The sequence below is a fragment of the Arvicola amphibius genome, chromosome 1 (genome assembly GCF_903992535.2).
Source record: "Arvicola amphibius chromosome 1, mArvAmp1.2, whole genome shotgun sequence".
Lineage (NCBI taxonomy): Eukaryota > Metazoa > Chordata > Mammalia > Rodentia > Cricetidae > Arvicola > Arvicola amphibius.
Window position 1 is genome coordinate 130760452 of NC_052047.1, and position 27670 is coordinate 130788121.

Genomic DNA, 27670 nt, shown 5'->3' on the forward strand with positions numbered 1-27670 from the left:
TAGTGAAAATGTAGCAGTAAAGACATTTAAGAAATGGCAGTCCAGCTATAGGGGCTGAAGCTGAAGTATCACCATGAGTTCAAGGCTAGCCATGGCTACATAGAGAGCTCCTAACTCAAGAAATTAATACATAATGAAAAAATCAAAATGTAAATGAATTTGAAAACTGAACTATTAGTGTATAATTACCCTACTAGCAACAGATAATATTTCAGTCAAAAAAATTTAAGTGGTTATAATCAAAATGTAATTTTGTCAGCAGAAAAATTTAAATTTTAGCTTTTTAGCATATGTGCCTCAGCCCACATGTGGAGGTCAGAGGGCAGCTTGTTGGCTCTGCCCTTTTTCAGTTGGTTCTGGGCATATGCTCTGCTTTCATGGTAAGTGCTTCCACCCTCTCAGCCATCTTGCTAGCCTGAACCAGTGGGCATTAATTCTTGCTAATCTTTTGCAGCTGTTGAACTATCAGAAACGTCACATTTATCTATGCACATAGCACTCTTTTGCAGCTCAGGTTGGAGAAGAGTTAAATTATGCCCTTTGACCTTCGACATGTTTGTTATGTAATTTGCTTCTCTTTTGGATGTCTAGAATGGTATTAGTATCACTGTAGCCTGTTGTGTGGTTTCCAATAAGAGACACACATGCAGTAGCGCTCAGAAAATAAGCAGCTCCTATTGGCTTTGTCCTAGAGTCATGTGTAAGGGAAGTGGCTTCCTGGATTCCTTTGCCTTGTGTATAGACTGTATGGGAAAAGGTGTTTTTTTCAGAGTATGATCAGGAAGTGGCCAGCACCGTGGCCATTTTCAGGCCTTGTCTTTGGGTCTGGGGCCCCTGGGTGGGCGCTTCCTTTACCTTCTACAGTGCAGGGCTCGGCACTGCCTCCATCCGGGGAGTTCTTCAGCCCCTTTCTCACCCCGTAGCTGCCCTGGTACCCAGAGTTAGTGCTTTACCTCAGAGTCCTTTATGGTAATGTGCTCTGTGGGGATGTTTATAACTGCTTTTGGGGGTGTATTGATCCTTCTCAAATATGCTGCGATAGTTTGATATTTTCTGGTAAATACGTTCTCACGATTGCTTCTTGCTTTATTTTAGCCACTGATCTGCTTCTTGCCTGGAACCCGATTTGTCTGGGATTGGTAGAAGGAGTTATTGGGAAAATTCAGCTTCATTCAGGTATGTTCTACAAACTCCTTATACTTGTAAAATTTAACATGACATTCTGTGACATTGTCCTTTCCGGGTTGTATGTAGATTCCATTATGACTGTGGTTCCTTTGTCATAATTTTGGGTCTTCTTAAAGCAACTATATTTCTATTTAAGTTTAATGAAATAAAAATAAAGCTTTTGAGAAAAGAAGACATGCTATTAAAATTGTTTTGCTCTTTTCTTAAAAATAGTTCTGATATATTCCTTACTTGGTGCCAGGGATTGCACTAACTGGCTTAACACAATTGTGAGCCCACACTCACCCTTTCCTACCCTCCCAGAGCTTCTGGTTAGAGGGAATACAGAATGCATGATCACACGATGCATGTGTAGTCTCTGGGCCTGGAAGTGCGTTCTGTTAAGGAAAGGTACAGCAAGTTCATGGACATGAGGGGAAGGTGCTGGAACAAAACTGGAAGGGTGGGCAGGTGGCAATGTGATTTGGGTTGGTTGCCTAGTCCTGAGTCAGTCACCTCTGCCAGGGAAGGGTCTTTTAGTATGTAGTGTGGTACATTCTGGGACCTTGGTCCAAGGCAGGCAAATGAATGGAAAGTCTAAGTCATTTACCTGGTCACCACCTGGGAGAGCAGGCACCTCATCTCCCGGCTGTATGAGTATCCATGCTACATATATACATGAGTACCCCAGGAGCCAGAAGAGAGTGTTAATCCCCCTGTAGCTGGAGTTACAGGCAGTTGTGAGCAGGCCCATGTGTATGCCAGGAACTGGAAGAGCAGGAGGTATTCCTTTTGTTTTGTTTTGTTTCTCTCTGTAAGAGCCATAGCTGTCCTGGAACTCGCTCTGAAGAGCAGGGTGGCCTCGAACTCACAGAGATCCCCCTGCCTCTGCCTCCCAAGTGCTGGGATTAAAGGCATGCGCCACCACTGCCCAGCACAGGAAGTATTCTTAACCACTGACTCATCATTTCAGCTCCTTCATTTGATTTTCAGAGACAGGGTCTCACTCCAGTCCAGGCTTGCCTGAGCTTGCAATATAGCCTAGGTGGCCTTGAACTTGATAACCTCTGCCTGCTGAACCATGGGTTTACAGACGTGTACCATTACAGCTGCCTCCTTTGATAATAACTTTAGTATGAATTGTGAACTGTAGGAGACTTTGGCATTGTTACTGTGTAACCACCTCTGAAGTCAGTTACATCTCTGTAGTATACCTGCTGTGACTTTTGTTCATCTGTTCGCTTTCCTTTACGATTATGATGTGTGTACGTGTGTGTATGGTGTGTGTGTGTGTGTGTCTGTGTGAGTGTGTGAGAGAGAGAGAGAGAGAGAGAGAGAGAGAGAGAGAGAGAGAGAGAGAGAGAGAGAGAGAGAGAGAGAGAATTGGTGCATGTGTGACACAGTGCACCTGTGGAGGTCAAGAACAACTTTTGTTGGTTCTTCTTTCCACTGTGGGTTCAGGGGGTGGAACTCTGGTCTTCATGCTTCTGTTTGCCCACTGAGCCATCTTGCTGGCCTTGGTTTGTTTTTTGTTTTGTTTTTGTTTTTTGTATGTCAGGGCCTCACTTTGTAGCTCAGGTTTATTTTGAACTCATGACGATTCTGCCATAGCCTTGCAAGTGCTGGGGTTATAGTATGAGCCACTACAAATAGCTGTTTTTAAGTTTAAAATAAAATTATTGAGCATTTAGGCACAGGTTGAATTTTGTGAATTTTTTGCTGGAGACAGTTTGTAACTTTCTTTTACTAGGTTTTTTGATTATATTTTATATAGTGTTCTTATTATGAAAAAATTTATAAATATAAGGGACTGCTTATCACAGACAAATAATATAGGTTTTTTTTTTTTTTTTTTTCCCCGAGACAGAGTTTCTCTGTAGCTTTGGAGCCTAGCCTGGAACTCACTCTGAAGACCAGGCTGGCCTCAAACTCACAAAGATCCACCTGCTTCTGCTTCTGCTTCTGCTTCTGCTTCTGCTTCTGCTTGCCTCCCAAGTGCTGGGATTAAAGGTGCCTGCCACCACTGCCCGGCTAGTAGAGGGTGTTTTAAAGTGTACGTCTTTATCGCCTGTCCAGATTAAGAAGTAAAACACAACCAGTGGCTTCAGAAAGTGTCTTTGCCATTTTCTTCGAGAGTGTCCTTCCCATGAAGGGAATCGACTTGAGTTTTGTTATTCCCTTGAAAATGATTGCTTTTCTTGGATATATATTCCTAAACAGTTGTTGCTAAGATTTATATTTTGGAGATTTTTATTTAAATTCCATTCAATTATTTGTGTTCTCTCTCTCTCCTGTGTTTGTGTGTGTGTGTGTGTGTGCATGCATGTGCATGGGTGTTTGTGGAGACCAGAAGTCAATGTTGAGTATCTCCCTTGTACTTTTCACTTTGTTTTTTGAGATAGTGTCTCACTGAACCTGGAGCTGATGGCTTCAGCGGGGCTGGCTGGCCAGTGGACCGCCAGAATCCTCTTGTCTCTGTCCTTCCAGAACTGAGATTACAGATGCACCACCCCTAAAGCTTTTGCGTGAATTCTGGGGATTTGAATTCAGGCTCATGACCACTGAGCCATCTCCCTTGCCTATGTTTTGTGGTGATGCATTATTCTGAAAATACCTTTTACATTCTTTGGCAAGTTACTCCGGCACAGCTAATCTCTTACTTTTAAATATTTTCTTCCTTTTTTTTTTCTTGAGACATGGTCTTACAATGTATCCCTGGCTGGCTGAGGAACTTGCTATGTAGATCAGACTGGTCTAGAACTTGGAGATCTGCCTGCCTCAGCATCCTGAGTGTTGGAGGTAAAGGTGTGAGACATAATGCTTAGACCTCTTCTTTGTATTAATTAATTAATTAATTAATTTTTATTATTTTGAGACAGGGTCTAACAATGTAACTCTGGCTGTTCTGGAATTCACTTGTAGACCAGGCTAGGCTGTTCTAGCAACCAAACTGTCTTTGCCTTTCAAGTGCTGGGATTAAAAACATGTACTACCATGCCTGGCAATTTTATTATTTATTTTTTATTTTTAAAGATGAGGTCTCATAGTATCCTAGGTGGGCTTCAAACTTGCTGTGTAACCGAGGATGACCTTGAATTTCTGTTCTGAGTGCCAGGATTACATGTGTGTACCACCATGCCTATCTACCCCTTTATTAAAATACAATTGAAATCCCACTACATTTCCCCTTTTTAATCTAAAATAAAAAAGCTATAACTAATATTAGAAAATTATATACAATAAGTACAATGACTATGTAAAATATATATAGGCAATAAATACATCAACAATGTCTAGTCCATTTGCGTTTGTCAAATTCAGAGTAAATATTTCATATCTGTCCTATCATGGTGAATTCAAAGTTTTTTTAACCTAATTTACTTTCTATTATTACTTACCTTCTGTGTCTGATAAACTATAACTACAACTATCTAATCTTTAACTCCCTCAGAGACCCAAGAAGGAAATAATACTAACTGACTAAACAGGAAGAGCAAGCAAGCAACTTCCAAAATGATGTGAGTAATGACAGAAACAGTTGGCTTCCTGGACAGTCACCCAGAGTTCCTCTGCAACGTTGGGGCATCCATCTTTGGCCTACAGACCTAGCATATCTGACAAACTTTTCTGTGAAGCAGGATATTTTATAACCTGCTTGTCTAATTAGGACAGCATATTGTCAGCAGTTGAGGCAGGGACATTTTATTGCCCAGTGGCTTACTTTTCCCACAAAGAAAGTAAACTCTATGTGGAGTTTCTTTGATGCCCATTATCTTCTCTGAAGTAGATTGATGCTACCAGGAGCAGACATGTCTCATTGTCATAAAAAAGAAGAACTTGGTTATTAAAACATCTTAAATGTCATATTCTGTAGATCTCTGAAGTGTTTGAAGATGACCTGTCTATCTAAAATATATTTTTGTTTGACCTTGAAAACATACCTAATGTGACTACAAATTTGATATTAGGTGATTAACTTCTAACATATATTTCCTTATTATCCTAAACAGTTGGTAATAATAATTTTCAAGGACTAGAAATTTGCATTACATTGTTAAATAAGTTGTATAGGTGCAATACCTTGAATAAGATTAGAAATGTATGTACAGTATGTTTTAACAAAATTAATACCAATATACAAAATTTGTATACAACATACAAAAGTCCAATCCAATATAAAACATTTAAAACTAGTAGTTGCTTTTTAAAAGTAGATTCAATAATCTGCCTTTTTATCTTATATATCCTCCCTTTTTCTTTTCAGAGTAGATTCAACAATCTGCCCTTTTATCCTATCATATCTATAATATCCATAATCCATTGAACAACCAAAACCACCCACCCCACCTTTTGGGAATGTGGGCATCGTAATCTTAAATTTATTTCCTGTTGTCTGGAGGCGATGATATCTTTAGGGGATTCTGAAAGAAAAACTTGAGTTAATTATCAAATCCTGGGAGAGGTAGGTGTGCCATTCAGTCTGTGCATCATGGGAAAGTGCAGGGCTGTCTCAAGTCCTGGCTAGAGTAGTCTGTGAGACTAGATCCTCTCAGCTAGCCACCTTGAGATTGTTCTGAGCAGTTTGTAGTCCAAAGCTGATCTTTAAGTGGCGTTGTCATCCGAATGGCATCATATGAACCAGGTGGAATCATCTTCTTCCTGGAGACATCAGAGGTTACTGTAGGAATCTTTGTTGTTCACTGTGGAAAACTTATTTATATCAAAGCAGAAAGTTTGAATTTCAATAGACATATATTCAAAGAAAAGTACCATAGAGATGAAAAAATATGGGGGAAAAGTAGAATTTTTGAAAGCAGAGTTTTGATAACCTTAGTTCCTAGATTTTTATTTTCCTCTGTCCTACACCAGGTACCTCCTGATATGAGACAGAAACTCTGAATTTTTCTTTTAACAGCATGCTGGATGTAGAGAAGGAGAACCACCATCCAACTCCAAAGCCAGCTTTGATTTTTAAGTGAGTTGTGACTACCATTATACTGAAAAGTAGGGCGATATGTATGTTTAAGAAGTGAGATTTTACCCTACAGAAGATATTGGTATCATAAATCAGATTTCTGTTTGCTTGGTGATTCTTTCTGGATAGTTATCTTTTCTTCTTTAGGCATCTAGATGTCCAAGGTCTCTTGACTTTTCAAAGATGGGTATTTTCCTGCAAAGACAAAAACATAGCCCTGCCCCCAACTCTTATGGGGTTTCCTTATAACCTGTAGGATTTGTGCAGGTATACCTGTTGTTCTTTAAAAAAATGCTACGGAGTCCCAGGCGGCAGCTGTAGGCAAGCAGCGAATGCTATAAAGTCCCAAATGGTGGTAGCAGGCCATGTGGTGGCAGACAGCAGGCTCTGGGAGCAGCCAGTCCCAGGCAGAGACGGCTGCCGGTCCCCAAGCAGTGGCTGGTCCCAGGCAGGGAGACACATGGCGGGTGGGCAGAAGACACAGACATGGGTAGACATGACTTACAGAGTGAGGTTGAATGTTTATTCAAGGGGGTTATGAAGGGGGAAGGGAAGAGAGAGAGAGAAAGAGAGAGAGAGAGAGAGAGAGAGAGAGAGAGAGAGAGAGAGAGAGAGAGAGAGAGAGAGAGAGAGAGAAGAGGAGAGAAGGGGGAAGCAGAGAAGTGGGGAGAGAGGCAGAAGCCGCATGGGACTCCGTAGCATTTTTTTAAAGAACAACAAGCCGGGCGGTGGTGGCACACGCCTTTAATCCCAGCACTCGGGAGGCAGAGGCAGGCGGATCTCTGAGTTCGAGGCCAGCCTGGTCTACAAGAGCTAGTTCCAGGACAGGCTCTAGAAACTACAGGGAAACCCTATCTCGAAAAACCAAAAAAAAAAAAAAAAAAAAAAAAAAAAGAACAACAATACCCATGATGGCCATAACTTCTAGTAAACATGTGATTACTGAATCAGCCTTTTTTGAGCTCAAGGCAGTTGCCCATTTAAAACCTGAATAGGTATCAATGGTGTGGCATACATATTTTAGTTTTCCAAATTCTACAAAATAGAACTCATCCATCTGCCAGATTTCATTCCTTTGAGTACCCTTTGGGTTATTTCCTCAAGGTAGTGGTGTTTGGTTATATAAAGAACAAATAGGACATCTCCTTATAATCTCCTTGGCTTGTTGCCATGTAATAGAAAAGTCATTTTCTAAACTTTTGCTATTGACATGATGTTTTTTTGTGAAATTTCTGAGGCCGTCACATTTCCAATCAATAATCGATCAATTCCTGCCTTACTTACATTGTACCTGACAGACCTGTTTGGGATCAGATGTGTGTTATGTATATTGGGATGATGTCTCTTCCTGATTATATCTTGAACCTGAATAAATAATGAAGTCAATTCTGTATCATCTGGTATAAATTCACTGATTTCAATATGCAAAACAACTCTTTCTGCATATTGTGAATTAGTAACTATGTTGAGAGGTTCTTTAAAATCCCTTAGTACCATGAGAATAGCATATAATTCTGACTTTTGGACAGACTCATAAGGCCTCGGTTCCACTTTACTTAAATCTTCAGATTTGTAACCTGCCCTTCCTGATTTATTTGTATCAGTATAGAATGTATGGGCTCCAGTTATTGGTGTGTCTCATACAGTGCGAGGAAGGATCCAGTTAGCTCTCTTTATAAGTCTAACTCTATAACTTTGGAATAGTTGTTTTAATCTCTCCCAAAAACTGTTTTGGGATTTACCTATGCTAATAAATGAAACTAGAGTTCCTTGTTCTTCCTCTATATGAATATTTCATGATTTGTCTGTCTTTCTTCCCTCTCTCTCTCTCTCTCTCTCTCTCTCTCTCTCTCTCTCTCTCTCTTTCTTTCTTTCATCTTGTTGGAAATAATATTGCTCTGAGTCTTGTGTATTCTGCTTTTGGTAGGCTTTAATTTTTCCTTCAGCATAGAGGAGAAAAGCATTTAGTCATTGTGTACCCTTATTAAGTATCTTTACACACTCCTACCTGTCCATATTTAATTACATATATCTATAATTCAATTACATACTAACAAGATAATTTCACAGCTGGATGTTCTGAGTTAAAATTCATTTTCTATTATGTAAATGACATGTATGAAACTTCTGAATTATTTTTCTCCAGTTTCAGTCACATCTTGGAGCAGTGAGTAAATTACTGAAGTCAGTCAGGAGACCAAGTGTCAAGCTCCATTTGTTAATATTTATTATTATTTATTAGAGAACTCTAACATCTGCTGCCTAAAGACTTTCCAAATGGTTTAAGACAGCAACAGTGCACAGTCCTCCAGGATCCTGTGGGCTAATGGTTCTGTTCTTCTCATCTGCGTGCTGGCTAGACCAGCAGCCACACTCACCTGAGTTTGCCTGGGTTGCCACACTGCCTCCGTGTCATTTTTTTTACCTCTCCCCATGGCTCTCATCTTACAGGGCCTCTCTTCTGGGATCCTCCTTTCTATTCTGGTATCCATGCCTTTCTCTGTGGGGGCATCTTTTCAGGGAGTGCCTGGAAGCCAAGAAGACAAATCCCTGGGTCAAGGACCTTACTTTCTAAGTTGTAAAACAAAAGCCAGAGTAATTTGCCTCATTCTGTGTTCAGGTCCTGGTAGTCCCGAATGAGATAGTGTACCTGAAGCTTCTTACTGAATTACAAACTCTTTTATCAAGGCTCTTTTACTTACACAGATCTGTCAGCTTATGTTAAAGGGAAAAATCTATCAGCTTGTGCAAAAAAACACTTTTCATTAGAACCAGGGTTCTGAAACTGAAAGTGGATGTTTATGGGATTTCAGATCTCTTGTCAATAGCGTTTCTCTTTGCATATCTCCTTCACCTGTTTCTCTTTGATTTTTTTTTTTTTTGAGATGGAGGTCTGTGTAGCCCAGGCTGGCCTCAAATTTCCTCTGTAGCCAAGGATGACCTTGAACTTTTGATCTTCTTGCCTCCCTCCTGAGAGATGAGATAGCCATACCAAGTTCTGATAGTGCCGGGGAGGAGTTCCCGAAGTGCTGGGGATTGAACCTAGAGCCTCATGCATTTTAGGCAATCACTCTGTCAGCCAAACTCCAGCCCTAGACCCTATTTATATTTTTTAAAAAAGGGGAGGGTTCTGCTCAAAAGATGGTATTCTTTCTTATCCCTTAGGCCTACTCTGAGGTTCCCTGTAGTCAGTGGAGACTGACCAGCGATCAAAACAGATTGATTCACACATCTAGAGAAGAAGCTTGGTCCAGCTTGGCCAAGGGCCTTCAAAGTCACCTAGTTCAAAGTGCATCACAGGGCCACTTTCCTAGATAAAGGGAGCAGTCAGGGAAGCACGTAGTCCTGGGCAAACAATCCCAAGTCTTTTATCAGCCCTGGCCAAATTGAAGTTAATGCCTGCTGACTTTTCTTCTCCATGCTGAAGGCATCCATGCCTGTGGTTGCCTTGTTTGTGTGTAGGCGGAATGAGAAGTAGTGATACGGGACATTTGGAAGAGGGGAGTGAACTGCGGAAAGAAAATATAAAAAGGGCGTCTCTTAATTGTCCTTATTGTGTCCTTGTCATGGTCACCTAAAAGGTTTGGTTTTGAAAGAAAGGAACCAGGAGAGAAGCAAGTGGCGATGTCTGGGACTCTGTTGCTCTGCTCCCCACAGCCTTGTGTGCTGCTCCGTCCTCAGCTCCTTGCCTTGGAAGAGCCATCCTTCAGTCCTCTTCCTTTCCTTCCTCCGTCCTCGAGGCCCCATCCCTCCTCTCCTAGTGTGTAGCTGAAGTCCTTGCTCAGATTTAGACTGGCCCGAAGGAAGGAGCTGTGTTCCTGGTGCGTCAGAATTGAGCTGATACTTTGGGGCATTTTCCCATGGGAGCATCTTATCATTTGGGAGTAGGAGATGCGGGGAATAAAACATCTGTACTTAAGCTCTCTTTCCCTCCTGCTTCCTCCTACTGATTCTCTACATATTAATGCATGCATTTTTCTTCTTGCCTAGCACGATGGGAACATGATTTTATTTGAACAGATGTCATTGTCAATCTAAAAATGGCGTGGGCGAGCTATGCTGCTGCTCACGATTGTCACTGAACTCTGGACTCTAAGGAATAGAACAGGCCCTCGTGACTTTTAGAACTATACTTGTTTACTAGGACAGTCAGAGCAGAATGGCACAGGTTGGGGGAGGCATTAAACACAGAATTTCATTTTCCTGTAATGCTAGAGATTACAGTGTGGGCAGGACTCATTTCTTCCGAGCTCTCTTTCCTTGGCTTATAGATGACTGCAATCCCTGACTTGGGCTTCCTTCCTTTGTGTCTTTGTGTGTTTAAATTTTCTTATAATAAAACTAGTCGTGGGGCTAGAGATGTGGCTTAGCAGTTGAGAGCACATACTGCTCCTGCAGAGGACCTGACTTAGATTTCCAGTACCCATGTCAGGTGGCTCACAACAGCCTGCAGCTCCAGCTCCAGGGAATGTAATATTTCTGACCTTTTGGGGCATTGGCATTCATTTGTACAGACTCATACTCCACATAATTATGTATAACTAAAATAATAAATCTATAAAAATAATAAAAGCAGTTTTACTGGATTAAAGCCCACCCTAATGAATTCATTATAATATAATTCCTCTTCAGAGGTTGTCTCCAAATATGTTCACATTTCAGGGTCAAGACTTAAATATAAGAGATGGCTCAGCCCACAGCAAAAACCTAATGTTCCATTGAAACACTTGTTATGAAGCACTGGAGAGAATTCTCTTCAGTGCCAACAGTCTCTGTTGGGTGGTGGCATATTTTCTGAATGTGACTGGCTAAGCGGGGAGGAGGTAGACTAGATAACAGGATGACCACCTTGGGTCATCTTCGTGATCCTCAGTTGCCAGATGCCCTGCCTCCAAAGCAGCCGGACTGGCTAATTGAGTTCTGGGTCATAGATAGCACTGCGTAGAACCAATATTTCTCATTTCCTTCCTCCCTCCCTCTCTGCCTCCCTTCCTTCTCATTCTCTTCCTCGTTTGTATGTGTTGTGCTTGTGATTCTCTTGCCTCAGCCTCCTGAGTGCTGGGATTGTATAGACACGAGCTGCAGTGTCCTGAGTGCTGGGAGTGTATAGACTCTCTGAGTTCAAGGCCAGCCTGGTCTAAAGAGTGAATGGCAGGACATGCTCTAAAGTTACACAGCGAGACCCCCTGAACTCCCCTTCCCCCCAAGGAAAATAGTACTCGGTTCTCTTGGTTCAATTCCCAGCACCCACGTGGCAGCTCCTCAGGCACTGCGTGCACATGGTGCACAAAAGACACACATGTGGGCAAGACACTCATACATGTTTAAAAAGCTCTTTAAAGATGAAAACAGTAGGGCTGATGAGATGACTCAGCGAGTGCACACACACACACACAATACATACATACATGCATACATACATACATAAACAAAACCAAACCAAAGTAGTGCTGGGAATGTAGCTCAGTGGAGAGCATGTTCTTCGCTGGTATGCATATTGTCCTGGGTCCCATCTCTGACACAGTAAACAAAAACAAAAATCCAAACAACTAAATCTATTTTCATATTTTTAGGTGGTTACCCCTTATACTAAAGTTTCTTTAAAATATTTTTCTTAAATCTGTACTATTATTTATAGTATGACATATCTACAAAATGTAAATGATCTAAAATGTTGTTCAAATACAGATTTTTATATTCATCTTCTTATTCACAATAATCTTAGAATTATTTATTTCATCCACATGTAAGATTTTTACGAGGAAATAGGTTCCCCGTTAATTTTTAAAGAAGTTTGGGCCAGTAAGATAACACAGAGCAGGTAAAGACAGCTGCCTCCAAGCCCGGTGGCCTGAGTCCCATCTCCAGACCCACTTCAGGGAAGAACCAACTCTTATGGGTTGCCCTCTTCATACACACACACACACACACACACACACACACTCATCTATCTATCTATCTATCTATCTATCTATCTATCTATCTATCTATCTATCTATCTATCTATCATCTATCTATCTATCTATCTCTCCTCCTTCCTTTCCTTCTCCCTCTCTCTGTCTAAGTGTAAAAATCAATGACTGCCATGTCTGGCATTGTTTAGCTGCCCCATTCTCTTAGTGGTTCTGTTCTGGAAGTAGCACCTGATGTTCAATGATCAGCTCATCAGACCATTCTTCCATTCCTTTTTGCTTCTCTGTCCCTCACGTTCCCCAGGTGCCTGGCCAGGGCTGCTGCATGTCCTATTCATTCCTTTGTTTCTCTCAGTTGTTCTATGATTTTTTTGTGCCAGGGTTTCTTGCCTCCTTTGAGACTGAACTCTGGTCTTCTTATGCCGATGGTTGCTCCTCCTTGGTAGAGCAATGCTTGATGCAGTCACACGAATGTGACCCATGGCTCCGAGCCCCCAGAGGTTGTTACTATGTATCCAGCCTATTCTTCTATGGCAGAGCCAGCCAGTTTGCCTCATAACACACTCTCCTTTTCATTCATTTTCTGACATGATCTGATCTCCTCTAATACTTTGTCAAGCAGATGCTGGGCCTCAGCATTTTCTCCAGAGTGCAACATAGATAGGCTGAGAAATATTCAATTCTTCTAAAGTTCTGGGTTTGTTTTTGTTTTTGTTGTTGTTTTGTTTGTTTTTACTTAACAGTTGTGCTTTTGAATCATATTTGTCCTCTTAAATTTTACCGTAATCAGTCAGGAAGAGTTTAGCAATCACATTTTACTTAGGAATAGCTTCAGCTAAATATTCCGTTTAATTATTATTCAGTTCTCCCTCTACAAAACAGTAAAGCCCGAACATACTTCAACCAAGGTCTCTTCTCTCTTTGTGACAAAGCTGGCCTCTTCTTCATTGTCCTCGTCCCTTATTTCCATCTAGGACTCCTTAGGATGCCCTCGCATCTTCCTGTCTGCCGACACCTGCTGGGGATACATAAGCATTTCCCAAGAAGACGGAGGCTTTCTCTTCAGAGAAATAATAACTTTAAATTTGTATTAATAAGCCAAAATTGATACCAATGTAAAATAGTTAAGACTAATACTTGCTTTGTTAGTTTAAATTAGATTCATTAATCTTCCTTTTATCCTATCATTTCTATATCCCCCCCCCTTTTTTTAGAACAAGGTCCCTGAATCTAATCTCCTTTGTTCAGTTTTTTCTAATCATTACAAATGACAACTTGTAACCAACACCCTTTAAATGGTAATAAATATCCATAATCCATCCTTTGGGAATATGGACATCATTCTCTAGGCTACTTCCTGTTGTTTGTGAGTGCTAGTATCTTTGGGGGAACCTTGAGAAAAATCAGGATAATGTTGTCTTGACTAGAGTAGTTTGTGAGGCTGGACCATCTTAGCTGGCAGCCTTGAAGCTGTTTTGGATGCAGAATTCCGAGGAGACTGTAACAGAGGTATTCTGAGTTGCTGGATCACCTGGTCATCTGTTGTCATTGGTGTTGGTTCCCTTGTTCTGAAAACACATACTCTTTTAAAGGTAACATACATTACAATATAGAGTATGTAGTGTGTACAAGTCAGTTAAAGATGATTTTTGTTTTTTTATGTTTGAGCAGGTAAAATTTATTATGTATTTTGTAGTTTTTTAGATTTATTTCTTTATGTCTGTAGTCTGAATTTTCAAGGGATCTTCCTCAATCTGATCATCTTTAACCTCATCTATGAACTTCCCATGTTGCTTCTTCCATATCTGGCTTGAGACTCCTCAGACTCCACCCTTCTTCTTCTCAGCAGTCTCTCTGCCACGAAAATCTTGCCTAGCTATCGGCCAATCAGCTTTTTATTAGTAATGAGTGCAACACATTTTCATAGTGCACACACAAATTATTCCTCAGCAGTACGGTCTTTTGTTGAACCTAGTTAACTAGACTAGCTAACTGCTTTGCCCCAGCTCTCTGCCTCCCAATCTCTCTAGGATTACAGGAGAGTCACCATGCTAGCCCAGCTTTTTTTAAGAGTTACTTAATTCTGCGTTATGGTGTATGGAGCAGGCTGGGTGGCATGTGCCCTGACCTGATGAACCGTTTCTCTGACCCTCTGTCAAGCTTCTGTGTGTGGGCTCAAGCTTGCAGTGCACTCTACCCGCTCAGCCATCCCCCTTGCTTTTCTACTGTGCAGCAAAAGTCTGTATGAAGCAGACTCAGAGTTGTAGGAGCCTGCTTGTTCGTTTCCGGCTGCCCAGGCTCAAAATAACCACGCAGAAACTGTGTTAATTAAATCACTGCTTGGCCTATTAGCTCTAGCTTCCTTTTGGCTAGCTCTTATATCTTAATTTAACCAATTTCTATTAATCTGTTATCACCATGTGGTTGTGGCTTATTGGCAAGATTCTGTCCTGCGCCTGTCTCTGGTGGGGCTACATGGCTTCTCCTGACTCAACCTTCTTTCTCCCAGCATTCAGTTTAGTTTTCCCTGCCTAGCTCTATTCTACCCTGTCACTGGCCAAGGCAGATTCTTTATTCATTAACCAATAAAAGCAACACATATACAGAAGGACTTCCTACACCAGGTCAGAGTTAGGTAAGAAGAGGTTTTAAACAGATGTGAACACAAGGTTAATAGAAAATAGAGGCATTTAGGGAGAGCCCATCAACCAGGAGTCTTTGATGTGGGCTTCTCAAGAGTCAGGGTTACGAGTCTGTGTGTTAAGCACTCATATTGTTTTTCATGGCTCCTGAAGTTATGTTTGGAGGGGTTGCTAAGGGTTGTTTTCTTTTCAGTCTGATGTACTTTAGATGAAGTTACAGCCGAAAAGGTAAGTCCTAGACCACAGGGATGTGGAGAAGTTAGGATGTCTTTACTATAAACAAAGGTTCAGATTCATTTGTGAAGTTTACAGAAAATGTCTAGGAAAGGAGAAAGGCCATGCTTGAGAGTCATGTAGGCTTGGGCCTTTAAGCATGGTTCTTGCTGTTCTAACACTCTCTTTTTATATTACTATCATTACTGTGTGTGAGAGACATAGACATGTATGTACACATACACTACAAACACCAAAAGGAAAGAAATCAGTGAAAGCAATTTCATCTTTGACAGCAGCCTTCACGCAAATGTTAATAATTGTGTTGGGATTCTTGCTTCTCAGCTGCCAGCACTTTAGCTAGACTCTGTTCCCCTATATCCTGTTCATTTCCCTGGCTTACTGTCCTGCCTGCAGCACCCTCCTGTTTTAGAAAAGAAAGGCTCTAAGAAATAGAGAAAAATAAGATAGATGTCACTAGCACATCTCTGTACTGAGAGAAATGGTCTTTTAGACCTCGGGGTCTGGAGGTATAGCTCAGAGAGCTAGCAACATGCACAAGGCCATGGGTTCAATCCCCAGCAATCCAGAATAAAAGGGAAATTCTCCAGTCAAAAGAAAACTGATTGCCCCTGGAAGGATGGGGATATAGGAAGGCGTGAAGATCAAGGGAATAAGCTGGTAAATGTAGATGAATTTGGCTTCATATGGAGTTCAAATTTAATGGAGAATTAAAGCACAACAGTAGCAGCCACATTAGAGATTTAACAAGGAAACACAGAAGAAGAGGAGGAGGGGGAGGAAAAGAAGGAAGAGGAGGAGGAGGAAGACGACAAAGCACAAAATAATTTTAAAGGTTAATATTGCAAGGTCCTTTTATTCTCTAGGAATTGGTAAGGACTCTAATTTATATTTAGGTTTAATAGGTTCAGGTTTATTTCCTATTGTATATGGGCAAATGGTAACAAAAGATTGTAAATCTTTCAGAATAGGAAAATGGAATAATAATTAAAGACTTCATTCACAAAAGAAGTTGGGAAAGTAAAAGGTATACTTGGAGTGGCTGAGAAAGTAAACAAATGATAGACTTAGTCTTGACATTGCAAGTGGCATTTCGTATAGAAACCAAAGATTTTTCACACGGGAAAACCAAAATCCTTTTCCATGCTGCTTTCAAGATAGATACTGTACACAGCATGAATTATAGGTACAGAAAGGCAGACAGTAGAGTCCTGCAAAAGAAGCTCCAAGGGTCAGACATGGTGGCGCACACCTTTGATCCTAGCACTCAGGGGACATATCTTGAGTTCTAGGCTTTCCTGGTCTACATAGTGTTAGAGACAAACAAAATCTCAGCATTGCACAAAGAAACACATGGACAGAGTAGAAGTAGTGTGGCAAGACAATTGTTTTTGTAAAAAGGATGCACCAAGACCCACACTTGGCCAAGATGGGTTCTGTCTCCTGTGCCTGATGTAGGTAGGTGTTCTCCGTCTCAAGCGTGACTTCTCAATTTGACTTGGTTGTCTGGTCAGCACAAAGGGGAAGAAGAAGCTTCAGGAAATAGGAGTACTTGCCAGGTTAAGCTACCTCAAGTTGTTTCTCACAGTAGTGAATTATAGGCAGTTATTGGCAAACCAGGACTGTGTTGTGAGACCCTGTTTCAAAGAAGAGAAAAATTGCAAAAATTAACCTAATGAATACTGGTATAGCTGCATTAATATCAAAATAAGTTCAAGGCAAGAGGCATAGAGAAAGAACATTTCAGATCCCACAGGATGTTCAAGCCACCAGAAAGATAATTAAAAACTGTAGTTGGGGCTGCGGCTGCGGCTCCGTGGCCGATACTTGCTTAGCATGCAGGAGGTCCTGAGTTTGATCTTCAGCACTGGAAAAAAAAGTGAGCATCTGAGAACAGCCTTCAAGTGCTGAGAGCAGCTAGTCACTTGGCTCACATCTCTTACTTTAGATGTCAGTTTGAAATGACAGAGAAACATGTAAATGTTCGTATTCTTCACAGAGAACAAAGGAAAGATGAACAGATTTTCATCCTCTTTTCCCTTTACCAGTACATTTCACTCCCCGAAGTCACTGACACAACACAGAGACCGTTCTGTGTCTGTCTGAGGTATAAACTGCAGAAACCCTCCAAGTGTTTGAGACTGTGTGGTGGCTCTCACCTTTAATCCCAGCTCTTGGGAGGTGCAGGCAAGAGGATCAGCAGTTCAAGGTCATCTTCCTGCTGAATTCCAGGCCTGTGGGGGTTATGTGGAGCCTTATCTCAGTAATAACAACATCAACAATAATAGTCTGAATCTTTGTATTCAAATCTTATGCTATAAAAGGATAGCTAATCCCCACCCCATCTTTGGATTAACGTGAGTGTAACTTCTGTGACTTGTCTTCAAAACCACATCACTGTGTGAGTGTTATGGCAGTGTACTCTGTGTTTCTAGGAGGAGCGGACCTAGGAGAGGGAACTGTGGCCTGGGGAATCTAGCCTGCAGCACTAGGCCATAAATACGAGTAAACATGTGAGAACCAGCAATATGCTTACCTGTTCATTTTCACTGTCGTTAATAGCAGGGAGGGCGGTTATATGGAGAGATGAACTGGAAAGCATCTAAGAGAGCAGCCAAGTGGTGCCTGTAAAATCAGTAATTGTTATACTGTTTGTTTTTCAGTCCTCAAACAAAATTAAAAGGTCTAATGCCAAGAACTGGTAATCATTTACTATCTCTGCTGCCCTCACAGGCGAGAACTAACAGAGTGGAGTTTGGAGTAGGGTCAAAGCCTTGTCGTAGAGTAAGGATGGCCGTCAAAGCATGTCAAGAGAACTTTAATTTATCTGTAATGTTTAAACATTTTTACAAAAAAGGGGGGGTATATTGGAGCTGGAGATATGGTTTAGTAGTTAAAAGCTCTTGTTGCCCTTGTAGAGGACCTGGGTTTATTTCCCAAGACCCAGTACTAGAGGCTCTGTTTCTCTTCCCGGGTTCTGCAGTGTGGCTGTGTTTCAGTTTGCCGGAGAACGGCTCACCACTTCATTCGTGTTTCATTGCCTCCCGTTCTGGCTGATTGAAGTGTTTCTGTTCTTCTAGGAACTGCAGCTCCACTCGGAGACCGTGCAGCTTTAAGAATGTGCTCCTCCGAGCTGTCCTTCCCCTCTTCTTTTCTCTGCCCCTCTCTGCCTCATTTCTACTTTCCCTCTTCTCATTAATCAATCACATTAACTTCTGGTGTTTGTATAAAAGAATCTACATATGTATATGATCTTATCACACCTTCCTTCCCTTTCTGTTTCTTGTTTTGTTTTTCAAAACAGGTTTCTCGGTGTAGCCTCCTTTGTTCTGGAACTCAACCAGGCTGGCCTCTAACTCGTAGAGATCCACCTGCCTCTGCCTTCCAAGTGGTGGGATTAAAGGCCACAGCTGCCCAATCACACTTTCCTTCTTATATCAAGGGTAGAGCAGCATAGGTTCAGTATCTTCTTTTCTTTGTGGGGTGGTCTACTCCATCCCCAGTAGATACTGAAATAGCAGGTGGTGCCACCATTCTGTTCTGTGCAGTCAGGTGCTGTCAATAGCAACATTTTGGTCAACAGTATGATGCCACAGTGGTCCAGTAAGAGCGTGATCTCTTGGTATCATAGCTGTCTTAGTTTGGATGTATATTCCTAATGTTCTCACAGTGATGAAATCACTTAACATCGTACTTCTTAGAATGTATCCCCGTCATAAACAGTTCATGGCTGCACTATAATTTTCCTAATTGTACATACCTTGATATGGTTTATTTTGCAAATTAGGCCTAATAAGAGATTAAAAGCAATGAGATGAAGTGAGGTGAATGACAGCTGATATTGTAAGAGCATTAGGATACTCTGTGGGGCTGCTTGGACAGTGCTGTGATACTGCAGCCGTCAGTCTGATAGCCCTGCTGAGTATAAAGGGGCGGGTAAGGTATACAGCACGGGTACACTGGACAAAGTGCAATGTCCTGTGATGTCATTACACTGTTCAGAATGGCATGCAATTTATTTACTTATTTCTGAAGTGCTAGGGATTGAACCTGGGATCTTGTACTTGATGGGTAAGTGCTCTATCACTGAGCTACTTTCCAGTCTCTTCCTACCTTTTATTTAAAATTTATTTATTATTGGTGTGCGTGCGTGTGTGCATGTGTGCGTGCATGTATTAGAGGACAACATTCAAGGATCAGTTCCTTCTCCCATCATGGAGTCTAGAAATCAAACAGGCTGTCCAGCTTTTGTGGCAAGAGCCACCTCACTGGTCCTTACTTAAAAAAAAAAACCCAAGATTTATATTATTTTTGTTTTATATGTGTGTCTTGCCTGCATGTGTGTCTGTTCACTATATGAACACAGCACCTATAAGGCTAGTGGGTTTGGCTCACTTGGAACTGGAGTTGTGGACAGTCATCAGCTGCCATGCAGGTGTTGGGAGCTGGGTTTTTAACAGCTGAGCCCTCTCTCCAGTACGCCTGTCCCTACTTTTTATTTTGATATAAGTCTTTTGCTCAGACTCTTATATCAATAATCCTGCTTTAGCCTTCTGAGCAGCTGGAATTACAGATCACCACCATGCCCCCCTTGATGACCTAGAATTGAAAAAATTCTAATTGTTTATTTCTGAAATTTTCTGGTTGGTGCTTTAGACTAGAGCTGACCACAAGTGACTGAAGGTGTGGAAAGGAAACTCACTGCTGAGGAGGAATTGTCACGCTTCTTTGTGTTTAATTTAGTAAAATATATCTTAGATTATCATAATGCAATATGGGTTTCTTTTTTTCTTTTTTTTTTTGGTTTTTCAAGACAGGGTTTCTCTGTAGCTTTGGCACCTGTCCTGGAACTTGCTCTGTAGACCAGGCTGGCTTTGAACTCGCAGAGATCTATCTGCCTCTGCCTCCTAAGTGCTGGCATTAAAGGCGTGCACCACCACCGCCTGGCTGCAATATGTGTTTCTTAATGACTGGGATATGTTCTGTAAGCAGGTTGTGAAGCTACCCATCATTGCAGGATTTCTTTAGGACATCATTAGGACACAAACCTCTTGATATAGCTCAAATAGCCTCCTGATTCGGTCCAGAGCTGTGGTAAATATGACATAAGTATGACATAAGAGGCTGCTGCCAGTGTTATCTTGATGTGATGTTTTATAGAAAACTTAAAAACAATTAAAAACGCCTGGTGCCCGTGGAGGTCAGAAGGGGTATCAGATCCTCTGCAACTAGAGTTACAGATGCCCTGTGGGTGCTGGGAACCGAACCTAGGTCCTCTGCAAGAGAAGCAAGTGTGAGAGTAAAATTAAAATGATGGTAGGGCTGGAGATGCAGCTCAGTATGAGCCTAATGTGCAGAGTCCTGGACTCAGTCCTCAGCACCATCCCGCTATAGTAAATCCTCCATGATAAACCAATGGCAAATGTAACACACTGTATATATTCGGGTAAGTCCTGTGTTTTGTCTATAATTGTGTACTGTACTTTATACCATGACAGCACAGTAAGTTTGTTTATGCCAGAATTTGTCATCACTATAAACATGATGTAGGTCAAATCAAAATGAATGACAAATTGAGCCATATACCATCATGTCACTAGGCAGCTGGAGTTTCCCAGCTCAATTATAATTTTACAGAACCGTGTCATTGGATGCATCTCATAGTGAGGCACATGACTGCACAGCACATTATATACATAGTGAGGCGCATGACTGCACAGCACATTATATACCATAGTGTGACACATGACTGCACAGCTATATTATACACATAGTGTGGCGCATGACTGCATAGCTACATTACATACGCTAGTAACATACTTTTCATCTAATACATGCAGGAAGCATGTCTTATCATGGAATACTTCGATGTTTCTCAGGCATTATACATTACTTTTTCAGCTAGGCTGTGTCAGTTGGTATCCTACCAGCACTACTTGTACAAAGAGTTCTTGTAAGAGTTCTTGCTTCCCCGTGGCCTCGCCACAAGAGTCGGCTGTGTGATGCACATTTCTCTGAGACTGGACATCTTCTGTTGAAGGGACTTTGTGTGTTTTACGTTTTGTTTCCGTTAGGTCGTTTATTGCCAGGCCAGCAGCACTCTGAGCACCATCCATTCATTAGATCTTTTTTTCTTTCAGATCTTCCATGGTGGCTTATTTTAATTCGGCAGAAAGCACTGGTGGGCAAACTCCCAGGAGACCATGAGGTCTGTAAAGTCACCAAAATTGCTGTATTGTCACTTTCTGAAATGGAACCACAGGAGCTTGAACTGGAGGTAAGCTGGCATCAAAGGACTGTTGCGGAGACGATGAGACGTGATAGCAGATTTGAGGATCTGGTTCAGTCAACTCTGGATGTTGTTTAAAATAATTTATGTAGTCTTTGAACCTTGTGTCAGCAGCAGGCTCCATCAGAACCTGTGCATTGCAACATGTAAGACAGAAGCAGAACTGCTTTGGTTGAGGTGGTGTTGAGTATTGAGGGAAAGATATCTTCAAATAACATGAAAATGAAGCTTCTGTCACATGTCATGATTAGCTTCTGCCTGTGTGTGTGTGAGTGTGTGCATCTTTGTGCTCATGGAGGTGCTGTGTGTGCACATGTGGAAGACAGTTCACCATCATGTATGTTCCATTAGCACTTTCTTTTTGTTCAGTTTTTTTTTGGTAGGGTATAGAGGGTTTGAGACAGGGTCTTAGTATGTAGCCCTGGCTGTCCTGGAATTCCCTATATAGACCAGGCTGGCCTTGAAATCACAGAGATCCTCCTGCCTCTGCCTCCTGTGCTGGGATTAAAGGCGAGCGCCACCTTGATCAGTTTAGCACTTGTTTTTCTGAGATAGTCTTTCACTGAACCTGGTGCTCACAGGTTGGCTAGATTGTTTTCTGGTGAGTACATCTGCCTTTTCTACCAACCAGTGGTGGAGTTGCAGGCACAGACCTCCATGCCTGGCTTCCTACTTGGGTGCTAGGTACCCAAGTCCAGGTCCTCGGACTTATGTGGCAGGTACTTTGCTCACTGAGCCATCTCCCCAGCATAACTGGATAGTTTTTGAATGATCGGGCTGCTCGAACTATAGTGCTTATTAGGGTCACCAAAGATTATGGTTCAAGTTAGCAATGGAATATATGTTATAACTTGTGCTAGATAGGGTGAAGGGTAAGACTTCTTTGTTGCTGTCCTAAAACATCAAGACCAAGGCAACTTATAGAAGAAAGAGTTTATTTGGTTCCAGAGGAATACGAGTCCTTCATGGCAATGAGCACAAACTATGTTGGCCTGAACAGAAGCTAAGAGCTCACGTCTTAAACTGTATCATGAAACAGAGAGAGTGAACTAGGAATGTCATGGATTTGAAACACCAAAGTCTGTCCCCAGTGATGTTCTCCAGCAAGGTCAACTCTCCCAAACCTTCCCAAACAGCGCCACCAACTGGAAATCAAGTATTCAAATGTGAGAGCTTATTGGGGATGTTTTCATTTAAACCACTGTGGTAAGCATAGAGAAAGTATTTCCGTACCTTGGGTGAATATTTTAGATATTATTCTTACGCCTTTCTCCCTTTACTTTAAATCCATACCACAGGGTAGGACCTTCCCAACTGTGGAGCAAGGAGAGCTATCCTGATAATCATAAAATTTCTTCTAGTATAGCCATTTAAATCTGTCATCTCCTCCTTTCTGTTCATATAAACTCCAGTAAAAGGAGCTATTAAAGCCAGGAGTGGTGGTGTGTGCTGTGGAGGCAGGACTAGAAATTCAAGATTGTCCTCAGCTACATGTGAGCTTGAGACAAGGCTGGGCTCCACAGATGCTGCCTCAAATTTTAAGTTAAATGAGCAAAAGAAGCTTTTAGAAGCTTAATTTTTTTGTTTGATTATAAAGGAGAAGGAAAAATAATACCACTTAGAATTATTAATGGTTTCTGCTGCTCTTCTAGAGGACCTGAGTTCGGTGCCCAGCATCCCTGTCAGATGGCTCACAAGTGCCTCTTACGCCAACTCCAGAGAATCCAATGGGTTCTGTAACACCAACACACACACACACACACACACACACACGGGAATAAAATACGTCTTCAAACAGAAATAATCCTGGATAATGGTGATTCAGCTGGAGCGTCAGTGTGTGCTTGCACCTGGCTGCATTCCCCGCAGGGATTTTCAGAAGCTTCTTGTCTTGTAATGTTTTCCCCTACTCCTACTGTTTTCTATGGGCATCCATATAAACAAGTGCCTGTCAGGTGACGCTGGCTCGTGTCTCCTGTAGCATCCTTTCTGATTACTGCTCTGCATGGCCCATGGCTGTCATCCTTTCCAGCAGAGGCCTCCAGCTGTTTAGTGGGTCAGCTTCCTCAGATTTGCTGAGCCCGGTTTGTCCACTGTAACTGGGGCAGAAGCAGTTTTCTTGCAGATTCTAATATTAGAATTGGTAGTTTCTGCCTCAGTTGTGTTTTGCTGAGGCAGCTGTGGCTTCTTTGCCTGCCGCTTCACCTGTAGCACCCACCCATCAGTACCTTACGCCTTATTACGGTCAGGTGTATTGCGTTGGCTGAGTGTGCGTTTGCGTTTAACTCTCCATCAGCTGATGAACATTTGCGCTCTTTCCACTCATAGACTACTAGAAATAACGCTGTTGTAAATCTTTGTACCATGCAAGGTTTGGTATGCAGAGGTTTTCATTTCCCTGAGTATAAGGTTCCTGGGTCAGCTTGGTAATTCTGCTTAACTCTTTTAGGAATCACCTCACTATTTTCTAATGTAGAGTATCGTTTATGTGTGTGTGTGTGCGTGTGCGTGTGCGTGTGCGTGTGTGTGTGTGTGTGTGTGCATATGTGTATGGCTATGGGTGGAACTTCAGGGCCCAAACAAATGAGAAGAAATGCATTATGCATCTTGAGAACATACCCTTAAAGCATCAAAGGCTTAGGTTCCATGCCTGCATGTCTTGTGTGCTGTATCCCATTGCTGTAATCGAGAAGAGCATCTTTTTCCGTGCTTAGTTTCCTATCAGAAAGCTGTTTAAAGTTTTATCTCAGGATGGATATAGATAACAAATTTGAAAGTAAAACCATTCGTTTTCCTTCGGCAACATCAGCTTTTAATCTTGGTTGTGAAATATAAGTTGCAAGAAGAATAAAAAAATGAGGGAGTTTATAGTAGTGGGTGGTTTTTCTTTTTAATCAAAATTGTAATAAGGGCGCATCATCCCCATTAGAGGACTCCTGGACCTCTGGAAAAGGGGAGATGATCCTACTGCCAGCATTCTACTGTCAGTGCTATGGACTGCCTGGGGCTGTGTCCAAACAAAACATTTTGTGATTGGAAAAGTTCCTAAGAAATAATTTTCTCTTATCATTGTTTTCTGATAGCAATGATTTTTAACCCTTTTGGAAAGATAGTGGTCTATACTTGTCTTTTCTAACAGTAATTATATAGAATATTCATTGGAATGCCTTTTGGTTAAGGGGGTTCATTGAGTTTATGCTTTGTTACATATGTCTGTAATTCTTATCTGAATTCTGTGAAGACATATTTGTTTTACAGTTCAGTTTCTATTTACTTTTGTGTGCACACTTGCATGTGATTCCAAAGGAATCTTAGAAAAAAAGAGTGCATTAGTTAGCCAGGCGTGGTGGTGCACGCCTTTAATCCCAGCACTTGAGAGCAGAGGCAGGTGGATTTCTGTGAGTTCAAGTCCAGCTTAATCTATCTAGCAAGTTCCAGGCCATCCAGGGGCTACATAGCTGAGTTAGTCAGCCTGTCTGTCACCCCACCCCCAGAATGCATGCATATGCAAGCACGTGCACGCTCCCCCATCCCCCCACCCCCACACGGTATAGTAGTTGTCTTTCTATTGCTGGGATGAAATACCATAACCAAAAGCAAATTTAAAAAGGTCTTCTGTTGGCTGTGCTCCAGAGGACATAGTCCATCATGTCGGGGAGGGTGTAGCAACAGCAGGTAAGGATTTCAGTTGGACAAGGAAGCCAACTGCTCCTGTTTTCATCCTCCCTCACCCAGGAGACTGGGGAAGGAAGAAGAAGGAAAGAGAGCAGGAATGGGGCAAGGCTCCAAAACCTCAAAGCCGCCCCCAGCGATGCACTTCATCCATTAGCCTTCACCTCCCAAAAGTTTCATAACCTCCCAAACAGTGCCACCAACTACATGATCTTATGGATGGCATTTATCATTCAGACTACATCAGAAAGTTTCTTTCTTGTATTATCTATGCCCCAACTGAATCTAAAACCGTATCCCACGATACAAGACATTAATAATTCATAAGAAACATGAGTATTTATACTAAATACTCATAAATAAGTATTTATGCTAAATAGTAAATGATGAATGCCATGTATTCTCAGGGCATAGTTTATAAATGCACACTATTTTAATTAAAAATTTTTATGTATATGGTTGTTTTGCCTGCATGTATGTCTACGTTCCATATGCATGTCTGGTGCCCTTGGAGACCAGAAGAGGGTGTTGGATCCCCTGAGACTGGAGTTCCCAACAGTCATGTGGGTGCTGGGAATGGAACCTGTGTCCTTTGGAAGTGCTCTTAACTGCTGAACCATCTCTCCAACCCTTATTAAATGAATTTTTAATAATGTTTAAAAATATATGCTCAGTTCTCAGAGTTCTTGGACTTTCTGATAAGAAGCTAAGGGATAGTAGGCCCAAATGAACACTCCTCCAAACTGAGGTAAAGCAGATGAAGAAAATAAAAACAAAGACAGTTGTCTTAGCTACTGTTCTATTGACCTGTGGGTCACCATGACCAAGGCAGCTTGTAGAATAAAACATTTAATTGGCTCCCACCAGCCTTCCTTTGTTGAAACTGTCTGTCCCCTGTTCTTATCTCAACACATCTATATTCATGTTCCCTCCTCTTACCTTTGCCAGATGGATTGAACTTTTTTTTTATGACCCCTAATTACTGCTCTTTAAATTTAACTAATCTCTGGACCCAAATCATCTTATTTGCTGATTTCCTTACTGTGTGTAAAGATAGGAAGAGAGAATTTTGAAAGGCCCAGCTTTTAACATTCCCTGTAGAGCCGACATAGGGCATTTTTTTTAAACTCAGGTAATTAGAATAAATGAATATTTAACGCAGATGTTTGTAATGACCTTGAGGCCTAGCAGCTGTGTATTTCACAATGTTTTGTTCTTAGATGCCAGTTTTCAAAGTACTAATAACCTCAACCAGAACATTGCATCCTTTGGACATGTTGGATAAGCCTAAACTGTGCTGAACCTGGGTTTGTTGCCTTTAGTCCTAAGTCCATCCTTACCTGTATTCCTATGTTTTATTTGTGGTGTGGCTCCTAATTACTGGAACTACCTGCCTAGTCATCTCATTAACTCTCGGAGTCACTTTTTTTCTTTTCTTTTCTTTTTTTTTTTTTTTTTTTTTTTTTTTTTTTGGTTTTTCAAGACAGGGTTTCTCTGCAGCTTTTTTAGAGCCTGTCCTGGAACTAGCTCTTGTAGACCAGGCTGGCCTCGAACTCACAGAGATCCGCCTGCCTCTGCCTCCCGAGTGCTGGGATTAAAGGCGTGCGCCACCACCGCCCGGCTCTCGGAGTCACTTTTAACCCATGTGTGAGCAGTAGTGTTCACTCTGGACAGCTAAAGTCGATGATAATTAATAATGATTCATCCTTTTGAAAATTTACTTAGCTCTGTAAGAAGCATCATTTTGGAATTAACAAGCCGGAGAAGATTATACCATCTCCTGATGACTCCAAGTTCCTACTGAAGACATTGACGCACATCAAATCCAATGTGTCTGCTCCTAACAAAAAAAAAGTAAGAGTTTGACAGGCATGGGCTTTAAATCCATCTTTGATTAGTTGTAAGTTGAGGGTAACTAGATGAATCTGGAAGCCTTCTTTTTTTATCAGAAGACTGTCGAGCTTGGGGGTTGTCCTTACTTGAAGGCTTGTATTATCTGTAATCTTTCCATCTGACTCCAGTACTTACAGACTGACTTCTTACAGGTTAAGGAAAGTAAAGAGAAGGAGAAGTTGGAGAGGCGGTTACTTGAGGAGTTGCTAAAGATGTTCATGGACTCAGAGTCTTTCTATTATAGCTTGACCTATGACCTGACCAACTCGGTACAGAGGCAGAGCACCGGGGAGAGCGATGGCCGTCCCCTCTGGAAGAAGGTACAGTGCAGACAGTGTTGGCTCTTGGATCTCTGCCTATTTGCCTCTTGTAGGAACCTGAAGTCATGTGTGCTGAGCTGATTCTTCCTCTCTGCTTCTTCTAGGTTGATGACCGATTCTTTTGGAATAAGTACATGATCCAAGATCTCACTGAGATTGGTGTGAGTAGATGCTTCTAGAATCCCATTAGTTGCTGTTGTTAAGCAAATGTCCCTTATATCAAGATGAATTTTGAAATCTTATTAGGGTGTTTCCACCCACTGAAGAGGAGCATTTAACAAGAAAAAAGTGAAGACATTGCTTTCAGGCCTGTTACAGTGGCACCACCTCTGCAGACAGCCTGTCCTGACAGCAGTTATTTACGTGAATGTAATGTCACACACCTGTAATCCCAGCACTTGGGAGGCTTGTCCCAACTCCATACTAGGCTATACAGTAAGAAAAAGAGGGCTCCAGAAAAAGAAGGCAGGGGAGTAGTAAGCCCATGGACCCAAAAATATCCTCAGAGTGCCTGAAAAGATGTGTGTGTTTGTTTGTTTGTGTTTACATCCATTGGGAATGCAGAG

General features: G+C 41.6%; 1 protein-coding gene and 1 long non-coding RNA gene across 2 annotated transcripts in view; one reads left to right on the forward strand and one right to left on the reverse strand.

Moving 5' to 3' along the window:
- The window catches only part of Inpp5f (inositol polyphosphate-5-phosphatase F), a 90694-nt gene that overhangs the window by 27718 nt on the left and 35306 nt on the right, over positions 1-27670 (forward strand). The window contains exons 2-6 of the mRNA XM_038326494.1: positions 1096-1176; positions 21071-21207; positions 26617-26745; positions 26937-27104; positions 27209-27265. Of these exons, the coding sequence (XP_038182422.1) occupies positions 1096-1176; positions 21071-21207; positions 26617-26745; positions 26937-27104; positions 27209-27265 (572 nt within the window). The remainder of the gene's footprint in view (positions 1-1095; positions 1177-21070; positions 21208-26616; positions 26746-26936; positions 27105-27208; positions 27266-27670) is intronic.
- Positions 5505-17554, reverse strand: LOC119812103. The gene is made up of 3 exons (XR_005285046.1): positions 17467-17554; positions 8521-8669; positions 5505-5826 (listed from the first exon to the last, which is right to left on the reverse strand). It is a non-coding gene; the product is annotated as an uncharacterized LOC119812103 (long non-coding RNA).